Below are 13,674 nucleotides of genomic sequence, written 5' to 3'. Positions count from 1 at the left end.
TCAAGGTGTAGAGAGTCACCTCAATATAACAAGTTTCACAGAATTACTTGACTGTACCCGGTAATTTATTAACCTGAGTAATGTTGCCATAGAATTGTTTTAAAAAATGCATCAATTCATTTTTGTTTTGCATATAATATATATGCTACAAATATATCGCTACAGCAGTTTTCTATATTAATTTAATGAGTTATAAAACTTTCAAGACCAAAAAAATAAAAATAAAACTTAATTAGCCCATCATTCCTCTCTCTATTCTTTGGAAAAATACTTATTTCTTTGGTGAAAAATTATTAATTGCCATTGCCCCCATAACAAGTGTATACATCTAATATCCATAACTCTTCAAAACATTTTGGTATGCTAGTTTAGCCTCCAAACTCATAATAATCATTTGGGTACACATGCCTATGCAGGTATTTCTCTATATTTGTTAGCTGATGATGGGAATTGAACCCATTCTTCATTCTGACAATAGAATGTGTGCACCATTACACCACACCAGCTTTATCACATGTAGCCTCAGCATAAATTGGTGTTTCTAAGGTACTGTAAGCTGATTATTAGATATCAGACAAGGTAATTCCAATTTAACACCCCCCCCCCCTCCAATCCCTCACACACACACAGCAACTTTTTCTTGTCAATGAATTCATTTTAATAAAAAACTATATCTAAGCTAAAAGATTTAATATTGTATATGTATCTACATACATTTTCATCAAATAAAGAATGCTATTTCTTTTTAAACCTCCTAACAATGTGCATGTGACCTAGATTCTAGAGTACTCAGATATCTGATTTATCTGTCCTTGTCATATTACAGGTGTGTTCCTGACATTTAAATCTGAATCACGTGATCCTGTACAGGTAGGTGGACCAGGAACAATAAACACCTGCGACCCGCCATGTTGGATTTTTGAAGTTTTTCATGGTGGAAGTTGTTCTAAAATAATAAATTCTGGCAGCCTTTGTACAAGTAGGTAATATTTTTTACTGTAATACATTATGAAAAGAGGATACTGATTAATGGACAAAAACCATCTGACATGATGATTCCTATGACACTTATTTTCTATAACCTTAATTCCAGAGTTCAATACAGCTGAGAACAAATTGCTGGTATATTGTGCTGACAAAGGACAACAATATGTTGTCTACATGTAGATTGTGGACATGCAGAAAATGTTGCAACTTTAACTGGTAGCTAAGGGACCGAACTTAGATAAAACATCCAGATCCCGCCATGTTGGATTGTGACGTTTGTTAGTTTACCAGTGAATTTAAATTGAGTAAGTTCTTCAACTGACTTAAAATCAATTTGAAATTTGCATAGTCTTTTTGCTGAATATAAACATTAAAAGATAAAAAAAACAGTTAACTAAAACCTTTATGATCCACTATGACCTTCAAATAAAATAACATGTTAAATATTAGTACATTTAATGTACATGTATAATACAATTAAATATTCAAAATACATGACATTTATGTACTGCCTAAAATTGTTTCAATGCATTTTTAATATACTTGTAAATCTGTCTGTGCAATTTCAACATGCATGGTTACATGTCCCATATCATGTGTAATTACATGTTCCATATAATATGTATTTACATGTTTCATATTATTCTTTTCTGTTCAGATAAATGCCCTCCTAGATTTTAAAGAAAAAGTCCGCCGACGATGGACCCCAGGACCAGTGCCCAGGATGTTGTACGCTGCACCCTGTGTCAGTACTCTGTGGCCCCCATGTACTGTGAAGTTTGTCATATACACCTGTGCAAAGACTGTGTAGAGACACATTTCTCTGATTCCTCTAAAGTCCATAATGTGGTGCCACTTAAACAATACTTAACCACTCTGAACTATCCCAAGTGTAGGAAACACCCCACCAAACAATGTGAACTCCACTGTGAACAATGTGACATTCCTATCTGTGCACAGTGTATTTCTGGGGAACATTTAGGACATAAACCAGTTGATATTTTAAAAACTTTTGAAAGCAAATCAGAAAAGTTGCTTAAAGATTTGCAAGAATTAGAAAAATCCCTTTATCCTAAATTTAAAGAAATTGCATCCAACATCCCAGTGCAGAAAGTTGATCTGAGTAAAAACTCCCGGAAATTGACAACAGCAATTGACAAACAAGGAGAAGTCTGGCACAGAGAAATAGACGCCATTATCACAAACCTGAAATCTAACGTGGAGGAAATGGAATCCAAACACCTGCCCATCCTAAATAAACAGGAAGATGAAATCACACACACCATTTCTGAAATCACACAGACCATTGCTGAACTGAAGAAGTTACTAAACTTCAAAGATGTCTGCCTTGTCTCCGAGTACAAATCCAGGAACGCTGAATTCAGAAGATTGCCTCCTAAAATAAAAGTGTCCTTACCAAACTTTAGGCCTCAGAAAATCCACACAGATCAGCTGATTGAACAGTTTGGTTCTCTGTCAGCATTATCTTTTACAGCAGAGAAACAAGACTACAGCATGCTGCCCCAGGGAGCCGAATCCTCTCCCCCAGACCGGTCACTGATGGATGTACCCCAGGTCATCACAGCTATAGACACAGAGTATACATATCTATACGGTGTGACCTGTGTGAATGACACAGAAGTATGGACGTGTGGTAATGGCAGCATGATGAAACTCTTCAACCTGCAGGGAGAACTAGTGGAGTCCATCCAAACCAATTCAAGGAACTGGCCACAGGACATAGCAGTGACAAGGAGTGGGGATCTAGTTTATACTGATTACTTTGATAGTACTGTGAACATAGTGAAGAATACACAGATACAGACAGTAATCAGACTACAGGGGTGGATACCTTACGGTGTCTGTAGTACCTCCTCTGGTGACCTCCTGGTTGCCATGGACGGTAATGATGATAAACAAACAAAAGTTGTGTGTTACTCTGGCTCCAAAGAGAAACAAAGTATTCAGTACGACGACAAAGGACAACCTCTCTATTCATCTGGTGGATATAAATACATCAGTGAGAACAGGAACCTAGATATCTGTGTGTCAGACTATAGAGCCCGTGCAGTAGTGGTGGTCAATCAGGCCGGGAAACTCCGGTTTACCTACACTGGTCCTCCCTCTACCACCAAGGGATCATTTAGTCCATACGGCATCACAACGGACAGCCAGGGTCGGATCCTGACAACAGACTATAACAACAACCGTATCCACATCCTGGATCAGGACGGACAGTTTCTCTGCTACATTGACAACTGTCATTTACAGTTTCCATTGGGTTTATGTGTGGACACCAGAGACAACCTCTTTGTGGCTGAGGACAACACAGGTAAAGTGAAGAAAATCCAATATTACATGTAAATCAATGAACTGTATAAATTAGATGTAAACAAATGAACCAAGTATTCATTACATACTATGTGTGTAAAAACATACATGTAAAGAAACTGTTTACATCTGAATATATACGGTGTATATTAGATAGGATTACTGTGTGATTATATTGTACATACAGTCAGTATTGCAGATAAATTACAGATATACATGTAACAAGAGGGTCATGTCAATGTTCTGCAATGATCATTAGCTTCATAGCTCATATAAAACATGTATCACGTGTAAACAACCTGACCGTATCTGTTGGATGTAAACACATTGTTTGACTGTATTTATATTACATGTAGGTTTCCATGTATTTAATTATTGTATGTTGGCAAACTATGAGCGTTTATATGATATGTTATTTTATATATAAACAAATTGTCCTGTCATATTACATGTAGACTGTCACTATTCTTGTATAGTATATGTAAACAAGTAGACAGTGTTTGTGTCATTGTTACCATGTGTATTAAATGACTCAGTATTCATACTGCATGTAAACAAACTCTGTTTATTTTTAGATGTTTATAAGATAAAAGTTTATCTATAACATGTCAACAATCTGTGGGGGTTTTTTTTAACATGAAAAATGTAATGGTCTATATATTTATATGTTACATGTGGTTATTCAAAAATTCTGTTACATGTACATGTATTAATGACAAAGGTTAATGGACATGTAGCACTCAATTCTTCACCAGCAATGGAGCGAGGCCACAAAGGGACTGAGGCCCATTACTTATAAAGAGGAGTGGTACAGGTATATATTAACCCATGTAGAATTCAAACTGTCTTAGCTAATTATCCTTACTTACCTTTAAATTTTAAGAATTAGAGTAGTCGTGTGTGATTTTCTAACAGCCTTGTTTTTTCAGATAACTATTCAAACTTCAGAAAATCCACATCTAATATATTAAGGTCCTTGTTGTTTTTTCTGGGGTTTTTTTTTGCTGAACTAATCAGATGTTTCTGAAAAATGATATTAAATAGTGAGTATATTTACATGATGATGTTTTGAATGTATTTTTGTGAGCTTTCGTTAATAAAAATTTAAACCAAAGAAATTATATTTTCAAATCAACATATTGACTATTAAATATGGTATTCAATACACAAGTTAAAAATGTCATTAATGGTATCTAATAAGTGGATGACTCTCTCTCTCTCCTTAATGCACAGGCCTCTGAACTTATATCAAAAAGCCATTTAATAAATGTCTGGTTAAGTTGATATATATACCCTTTAAATAAAGACATACACCAGGTACACAACAAGTTTTTTACCGACGTAGGCCAGTGGCAAGAATATGTAAACAGTTACGCTTGATTGCATCTATACTTTGGCGCATTTGAAACCTTTGGAGTTATAGAACACCCGTTAAATCAATTTTGGACACAGTTCAGAATGCTAAGGTCAATTAAGCACTGCAAATAAAAAAGAAATCAGCTGCCAGTGAGGAGGGGGGGGGTTAAAAAGTTTTTGCTTACCAGGTATATAGATTTGTTACATATTCATACTATAACCATGAAAACTGTATTGTGATATTTTCGCTAGGCAAGGGTGACGATACATGGTGTTTCTCTAGTCACTGATACACGCAGTGAATCATCTTGTAACATCGCCTTTGTCATCAAAATGTAATCGTAACTGTGTTCAGATTTGTGATGTAATTATTAATAGTACTGGTGTTTAAGTAATTCTCGCCAGGTACAATTTTTAGGCCAGTGCATTGTTACGTCATTTTTCGTATACAATTTTATGTGGTAACAATGCACTGGCGAGAAATGGTTCTTAAATTGAATTGAACTGAATTGGTCGTATGCCACTAGCTATATGAAATCAACCCAATTTTAATTGCGATATATTTCAGGTATTGATAAAACAATTTAAGAAAATTAAGTGTGATAGCACTCCCTGTGTTTGTTCACGTTCTCTGTAAAATTGATAAAGACAATTTAGTCTCAAATTTCTTTTTTATAATGAAATATATTTTTAGTGGCAAATCAGGCAAAAATGGTGTTTTTAAAAAGCTATGTTGCCCTATGTAATAAATATAATAAAACATTTGCACCCTGCAACATTATTATGCTCGAGTCAACAATGTCAGAGGACATTTGTGTCTCGGGTTGATACAAGTGCCTGGCATGCAAAATATCGAAATCGTTAAAAAAAGCCAGAAAATGTCAAGTATTTTGGACTAATGGGAGATACAATTTAGAGGGGCCTATGCGCCTAGAGGCCTGTGCTCAAGAAGAAAGAGTATGACAACACACGCTTTTTTGAAAATAACACAGTGACTGCACAATGTTGAAACATAAAATAATCCATATAGTAATCATATGAATTATACACGATATAAAGTACCAGACAGTCATGCATTTCTTTGTGTAAAAAGGTAGTCCATCTTCATCCTCCAGACGACAAGTCATTGTATTCCGAACCCGACCTTGAAATTTCAGAATTGAATTTTTCATTTTTTTTTTTTTTTTTTTATTCACTCAAAAATTTAATATAATCAAAGTTGGTGGGTTTTTTACTTTCCTTCATTTCCTTCGTAGACAATGTCACATCTTACGCAAGTTGCATGGAACCCCGATTTAGGCTAAATGGCTTAAAAAAATTTGTCATGGAGAAAGAAATTAAGATATTTTGTATTTTTTTTCCATCGAAAATTAATCTTGTCAAATTTTCTTCATTGTAAGCTCTGAAATGCCCGAAACAATTTAAGCTAGACTGTGTTACAGGCACCAAGGATCAAGGCCGGGGTGGGGGTAGGGGGTGGGGCAGCCCCCTGGCCTCACCCCTGGCCACTAGCTTTTTCTCCCAGCGGGCGCGTCTTTTAACCACAATGAACCGCAATAAAACTACAATGAACCTAAATAACTTAACTAGGATGAGAATTAGTCTTTTGAAGGTAAATTATTCCTTTCAATTTTAATTCTACCCATTTGACGACAGATTATATGTCAAAGAATTTTAAAATGCTGTTAAAAATTGTCTCCTTTATTTGGCACATGCACAAACCTTATACCTCAATATTTTATTTATCTCTTTCAATTGTTCAAAACAACTTTTATACACATGTAGATAGATTTTTTGTTAAAAAAAGCAGCAATTAAAAAACTAATAGATGCAAGGTAAATTTTTAAATTTAATATAATCAAGACCTTATTGTTATTTCAAGCTTATATGATTAGCTCGGTTCTCGTAAATGTTTTATCTGTTTAATTTCGTTTCCCTTAAACTCTAGATTATTTGATCATCTGATGAAAAAAATTTAATATATACAAGGTAATTTTTTAACAGCATATATAAAATATATATATGGACATAAAAAATTAAATTTTCATGTCCACCCCCCCCCCCCACTTTTACGGCGCGTATGGAGTATGGAGAATCAAGAGAAAATGATTTTGGAGCTATAGGTACAGGATGAGCCTACCCCTCCCCGTTTTTAAAACGATTTTACATGCCTGAGTTATAGACATGTGTACCAATTGTTATAATTTTTAGTTCTAATGTTTGTACAAAGGGGGATATTTCATTGTTTTGGTTTTTTTTCTGTTTTTTTTTTCGTTTTTTTTTAGTTCAATTATTTCAATTTCAAGAGAAGGGGAACATTTCTGCACTGACGATTTCATTGCAGACCGGCACATTTTGGCAGACACATCACTTTACAAAGTTTTCTCATAATAAAAAAAATACCTTATATGGATATAATTAGATATAGGATATTTTGGCTGTGTAGCTGGATTTTCATTTTTGACGACTTGTTTAATTGACATAAACTAGATGTTATTTCATGTCGTTGTATGCACGTATAGTATACATAGCCGTTGGTACCGGGGGAACAGCGGTAAACATGGTAACCCCCCCCCCCCTTCTTTTCAAGAATTTAAAAAAAAAATGTAATGTCAAGATTTCGGATGAGAATAACCGCCCCTCTCTGCCTGCCAACCCCCTCCCCCCCCCCCCCCCCCAAACTTTCATTTTGCTTCCGACGCCTATGTTATATATAGTTTTGGTTTAATGTATATGTGGTAGGATGAAAATTCTACCAGTTAATGTTCATTACAAGAGATGCATGGTAAACTTTGAACAGATGAAAAGTACTAGTAACTTGTATGCATACACAATTTTCGCAGTACAGTTAAGGCGCGGCCAATAAAAATATCGGCAATTTTTTGTGATGAAATCACGTATACTTTAGTTTAACTGGCATGTCCTTTTTAAAATCAATAACATTTACTCAAATGCAACATTTTTCTAAAGTATATATATAACAGTACAATGTTTTATGTTCATAGTGGTCACGTGATATGGCAGTCGCATGGTATAAGCAAATGCATTTGTGGGTTTGAGGTCATTTAAAAAATTCAATATTGCAAGGGCATAATCATGTCAAAATTGACAACTGAATAATAAAATAACTTGATGTTATATCGTAGATTTTGAAAAACGGTGCGAACTTTATAAGATAAGATTATTTGTTAGTAGAAACCGTAATTTATAATGCTTATGTTGAATAATTTTGAAGGTCACAGTGTTGATTTCATTAAAAAATTATTAATTTGTAAGTTTTTACAAGGATCGTAGAAGTTTTTTAGTTACATAGCATATTTGAAATTTACATGTAAAAGTTTGTCAGGATCAGGTAAGTGTATGCCCTTGCAATTAAGAGATTTATTTAGGTACTCAGCTTTAACCATTTCTGTGCCACAGGGCCTATTTGGGCCTATTTGAATATCTACGTTAAGTAGGGCGCGACCCTTTATTCAAATAAACTTGAATCCTTTTGGCCCAGGGATGCTTTGTGGCAACGCACTTTGAAAAAAAAAAATTCAAAGTGCGTTAAATTTGGGACCATGTTGTTAACGTACCGACTTAGAACAAATTTGAGCTAGAGCCACGAAGCATCAAAATGTGCCTTAAAATTTTCACAAAACTCAAGTTTGAAACAATACAAATTGTAATTACTTATAATGTAGGGCACACTATTCTGCTTCTATGCATATGAAATTTTTTCACTTCGGCCCCACCGTTTAGCACATGCGCATCATCAAACATACTATGATCGTTAAAAATAGCTGAAAATTGTAGATTTTACTGCAGTATTTCCCAAATTTCGTAGAGGTACTCAAGTGTGGCCAATGTGTATTTTACAAATTTTGAAAATTTTAGTAACAGAAAATAAAACTGACCACTCTATTTTAGGGTAATTATTTGCTTCCTTTTTATTGTTCAATAGCAGAATTTAATTAATAATGATAAAGAATTATTTGTGATTATTTACAAAATCATCATTTTATTAAATATTTGAGGAAGAAATGCATATAAACTGAATTTTAACATGTTTTATCAAGTAATTTTATACTGTGTATTCATGCTTACATCGTGCATCATCAATGACGTCATAGTTTGACGTTTGCGACTTCAGTTGAATCTGTACATGGAATCTTGAGTTCTTTCAGTATTTTGCCAATAGAATTTACCAGTAAAGTATGCATTTTTAAAAAGCATTATTTCTATGTACCACGGTATTATTCAATTGCAGTAGAATATGAGATACATGAACATTGCTAACAAACAGAGAAAAAAAATTAATTGGCAAAGTTAACATTGTACGTACGTAAATATATATTCCTATACCTTTATGTAGAATAAGCGATAGCATGTATAAGTAGCTAGTTGTGAGTTTTTTGTCAAACGGTGAAATGCATTAAACGAAAGGAAAGATGCAAGCGATTTTTTTCACACAAGTACTTGTTCCTGAATACCGCGGGAGAAAGACAGTCGACGTCACATGAAAACATGTACATATACATGTATATATGATAAACTTAACTTATTCCGTCAAACAACTTGATTATTTAATTCCTAAGTACAGCTGTAATTGAATATTAAGCCATTGTCCCTTGCATAAAAACATTTTGCCAATGCACATCTTTTCTTTATCAGCCACCTGTTGATCAGTGTTGATTCGTCGCGTGGTCAATGTATTTCCGGTGAACCGTTACATGCAGTTACACTCCTATCTTAAAAGATCGATTGTGTCCGTTTCGATGAAGACGGCTTTTGGTATACACAGCTTAGAATACATTATCAGAATGTGCTCTATATAGAAGTCTAATCCTAATTGCGATGCCTTTGTTAATAATTTGTCCAATAAAATAAAAAAATCACCCTAAATGTGTGTACATGTACATCGGTGACTTACTTTTGCCTATAAAATTCTCGATTGAAATCATCTTTGATTATTTTATGCGTATTAAATCTAATTAAAGTTTTTCTTGTATGGTATATAGAAAAAAAATCAGATAGCCGGGCCCTTTCTTTAAAAAAAAAACAACGATGCGTACAGAGAGATTTAAAACAGTATTTGTTTCCATTCAACCCCCCCTTCCCTACCCTCTGAAAAAATCGATTTACGGCCGAGTTCACTACAAATCTATATATATGATAACACAAATTCTACATGCTAGCTATGAATTCGACTTTTCAAGACAATTTTACGACATTATTTATGTGCTACTGCTGGATGTTTTAAATAAAAATGTTTATTTTAAAGGGACTTGGACACGATTTGAGATCAAAAATTTTATTTTTATTTTTTAAGTATAAAATGGTTAACTGGTGCATTTGAAATGATTGACCAAAATATTGAATGTTAAAGTCAAGTTACAAGCGAGATACAGAGGTAAGAATTGGTTGTTATGTAAACAAAGCTCGAGTCTTATAGTTGTTTACAAAAATGTAATGTAGAGAATTACCATTTCATAGACAAAATGAATTGTAAAAAACAATTTAAACTAATTCAATATCTTCATAAATACTGTTAACAAAAGAAAGATACATTTGATTGAAACTTACACCAATACAACACATATGTAAAAAATGACAATATCCGAGCTTTGTTTACAAAACAAAGAATTATGAACTCTGTATCTTGCTTATAACATGATATTTGACTTTCAAATTTTGACATATCATCATAAACTTCTATATTTATCAGTATAATCATTGAAAATGGAAAAAATAAAATTTGAAAATTTTTAGTCAAATCGTGTCCAAGTCCCTTTAACCTATCTTCGCTTCAAAATAGTAAACCCACATTATCTCTCTCTCTCTCTCTCTCTCTCTCTCTCTCTCTCTCTCTCTCTCTCTCTCTCTCTCTCTCTCTCTGAAATATGATCTATCATAAACTTCTATATTTATCAGTATAATCATTGAAAATGGAAAAAATAAAATTTGAAAATTTTTAGTCAAATCGTGTCCAAGTCCCTTTAACCTATCTTCGCTTCAAAATAGTAAACCCACATTCTCTCTCTCTCTCTCTCTCTCTCTCTCTCTCTCTCTCTCTCTCTCTCTCTCTCTCTCTCTCTGAAATATGATCTTAATTCTCAAGACATTTACGGATAGCTTATCACTTGTAACAATTCTCAAAGGACATGAATATCACTAGAAAAAATGAAATATAAATGAATAGACGTTATGACATTTATAAGGAATAATTAACTCCATAAGAATATTTTTAAAGAAATCGATATTCTTTTTTCATTTAATTAATGAACATTAAAACACTGCTGTAATGTCATTCCCTTGTTCCAGCAGTCAAAAATTTACTTGTGACAGTCCGATATGTTAGAGAGCTTCTTAATATCAGACCATTATCAGTGGTTACAGCACTGTTATTCTTTAAAATCGGGCTGTCTCAGGAATCAACAATGATATTCAATGGCTATATATGCCTCAAACACTTCTGTATGAAAAATATCAATGTTCTCGGCCCTATAACGGGCCTCGAAACTGTTTTATATTATTTCATACAGAACTGCTTTCGGCATACTAGTACATCCATTACATATACACAGTCGCTAAAAGGTTTTATTTTTCAATTGAACAGTTCGTGAACGGTGAGCGCTTAGTGAGTGCACTCTAAACGAACGGCGAGTGCACGCTGAGCCGAATTTGGATAGCGCTTATGAACGGTGAACTGAGAGCGAACGCAGAGCGCAATCGCAAGCGCAAAGTGAACGATATATGTACTATATATGAACGCAAGATGATTATTATTCGGAGTGCCCCGGGCGGTATTGTTACATTGTGTTTCGTTGGTAATCGGGAAATAATAACAATAAACTACATGTTTGTATTGTTTTAAGCCTAAATATTATCTGACTAAACAATAAGTGAACACTGAACGAACGCAGTGAGCGCAAGGCGAAATCTTTGTGAAGGCACGGTGGGCGATTTGTGAACGATGAGCGGGAACGGAGCTGAGCGGAGAGCGCAAGTGAACGCACGGTGAGCGCACATGAACGCACGGTGAGCCAACGGGAAACTGGGAAAATAAAAAATTTCAAAGAACTGAACCCTGGCATCTAACTGCTGTAAAGCGCCAGGATTGATTGAAAATATCGAAGCCTTGAAACAAGTAAAATAATCATGTAGAATAATGCACACAGACTGTGACAGTAATGTATCAAAATTCGAGATTACATATATCTCTATTAAATTCAATTACCGTATCTCTGTCATATTTATTTTTTTATTTTTAATAATTTGTGATTACATTGGTAGAATTCAATGATTAATACTCAGTTATACATTGCGCATCATCAGCATTACTTCATGCAGTTTCAAATTGCAGAAAAAAGAACTTTTAAGACACCGACATATTTAAATGTACCGCCGTTATATTGACCTTCAGCTCTGGTCCCTGTAATATGTTTTAAACTATATTGTAAATAAGCTTTTCATGCTATTTTCATCAACAAATTTATTTTCATAAATTAATTATAATGTCTACATGATACATTTTTTTTTTTATTAGATTCAAGTCATACGTAGTTTTATCATTTCATGACGTTACTAAACAAAAATGACGTCTGTTCTACATTTTTCATCAAAACAATGCCATATTGTAAACTCCGTTTATAAAAAAGTATGATCGATATCGAAAAAAGAAAAACAGCTATGACAAGCTAAGATTCTATCCTATATTTTACCAAAATATGGTAATTTTTAATGATAGGGCAATTTTTGATGCTTCGTGGCTCTAGCTCTTTTTCATAGTGCGCTATGAGGGTACATCAACATTTTTTAGTCTCGAGACTCTTAACGCACTTTAAAAAAATATGCATAAATCACAAATTCTGGAATTGAATGTTTAATCAGTTGATAGTACATGTATGATGATTTGTTAACACTAGTGAATCTAATTAATTGTATTTGAGAGCGGGAATGGGGATGGGGATTAACCAAAGTTACAGGTCAATTACCAGTGCATCATTTAATTTATTACAGGCGAAGGTCCCCTACCCCTCATTTTTTCTTCCAGTATGATATACATATATACAACATATCATATTCGGCAACTTGGAGTAAACGTTTAAGATCGGAAAGAGAAATAATTATGCTCTGTTGTAAATTAAGTACAGAGATATTAAAAAAACGAGTTGGCCAAACAATAATATATCTCCATTGTATGTTAAGGAATCTATTAGTGTTTCAATATTAACCCTCTTTTCATATTAGAATCAAATAAATAACATCAATATAAACAAATTACATTAACAAACATTAAATTATTATGAACTTAAAAATAAGCATTAGGGTGTGGCGTTTTTTCTCGCACTGATCTTTTAAAATATTATATGTATATTGTTTTTGATTAACATAACTAATGTATCCTTTTTTCACATCATGTTTGTTTATAAGCACATGCAATTGAAGCCAGTTGAAATATGTTATACATTGACCTCCATTATCAATATACAAGTATATAAATCACATTCGTTCTGACATAGCTCAATGTACCAGATAAGAAATAAATTTACAAACATAAAAAAGAAATATGAAGTTGCTAAGCGATGAAGTTTATGTCATATTAGTATTTGGATACTTCAAATCTCCTGAATTGTTCTTTGTGTGTAAATTATCAATATTGTTTTATGAGAAAAGAAAGAATTCTAATCATTTATCGATTATAAAAATATCAATCATTTCGACCAAACATCGAACTTTTTTTTCAAAGTGCGTTAATATCGACGATATCAACGCACTTTGAAAAAAAAATTCAAAGTGCGTTGACGTGGTCCCAAAATTAACGCACTTTGAAAAAAAATTTCAAAGTGCGTAATTTTTCAAAGTGCGTTGTAGCAATGCTTTATGCTAAGTATAAAATCGGTCGAGTGGTTATGGAGAAGATGAAAATGTCAACGACAGACAAGGACAAATCTCACTTGAGCATTTGGTTCAGGTGAGCTAAAAATGAGTCCTTATTACTTATATCTATATAAT

The 13,674-nt window shown here is 33.6% G+C and overlaps 1 protein-coding gene across 2 annotated transcripts; it reads left to right on the top strand.

Moving 5' to 3' along the window:
• The first annotated feature begins 819 nt into the window (after window positions 1-819).
• LOC128182334 (E3 ubiquitin-protein ligase TRIM71-like) lies at window positions 820-4,761 on the top strand. 2 transcript variants are annotated; one of them, XM_052850932.1, is made up of 3 exons: window positions 820-983; window positions 1,094-1,292; window positions 1,646-4,761. In XM_052850932.1, exon 3 carries the CDS (start codon window positions 1,687-1,689, stop codon window positions 3,349-3,351), a length of 1,665 nt encoding a protein of 554 aa, XP_052706892.1. In that variant the 5' UTR covers window positions 820-983; window positions 1,094-1,292; window positions 1,646-1,686; the 3' UTR covers window positions 3,352-4,761. The 2 variants fall into 2 exon arrangements, with proteins under 2 accessions (XP_052706892.1, XP_052706890.1); XM_052850930.1 differs by having other exon boundaries at window positions 821-979.
• Window positions 4,762-13,674: the final 8,913 nt, after the last annotated feature.

The sequence above is a fragment of the Crassostrea angulata genome, chromosome 4 (genome assembly GCF_025612915.1).
Source record: "Crassostrea angulata isolate pt1a10 chromosome 4, ASM2561291v2, whole genome shotgun sequence".
Classification (NCBI taxonomy): Eukaryota; Metazoa; Mollusca; class Bivalvia; order Ostreida; family Ostreidae; genus Magallana; species Magallana angulata.
The sequence above is the reverse complement of the archived record's forward strand: the minus strand, read 5'-3'. Positions and strand labels throughout refer to the sequence as shown.

Bases quoted from the DNA above. Each gene is read 5' to 3' on its own strand.
- LOC128182334 (XM_052850932.1), top strand. From the start codon at position 1,687: ATGGACCCCAGGACCAGTGCCCAGGATGTTGTACGCTGCACCCTGTGT.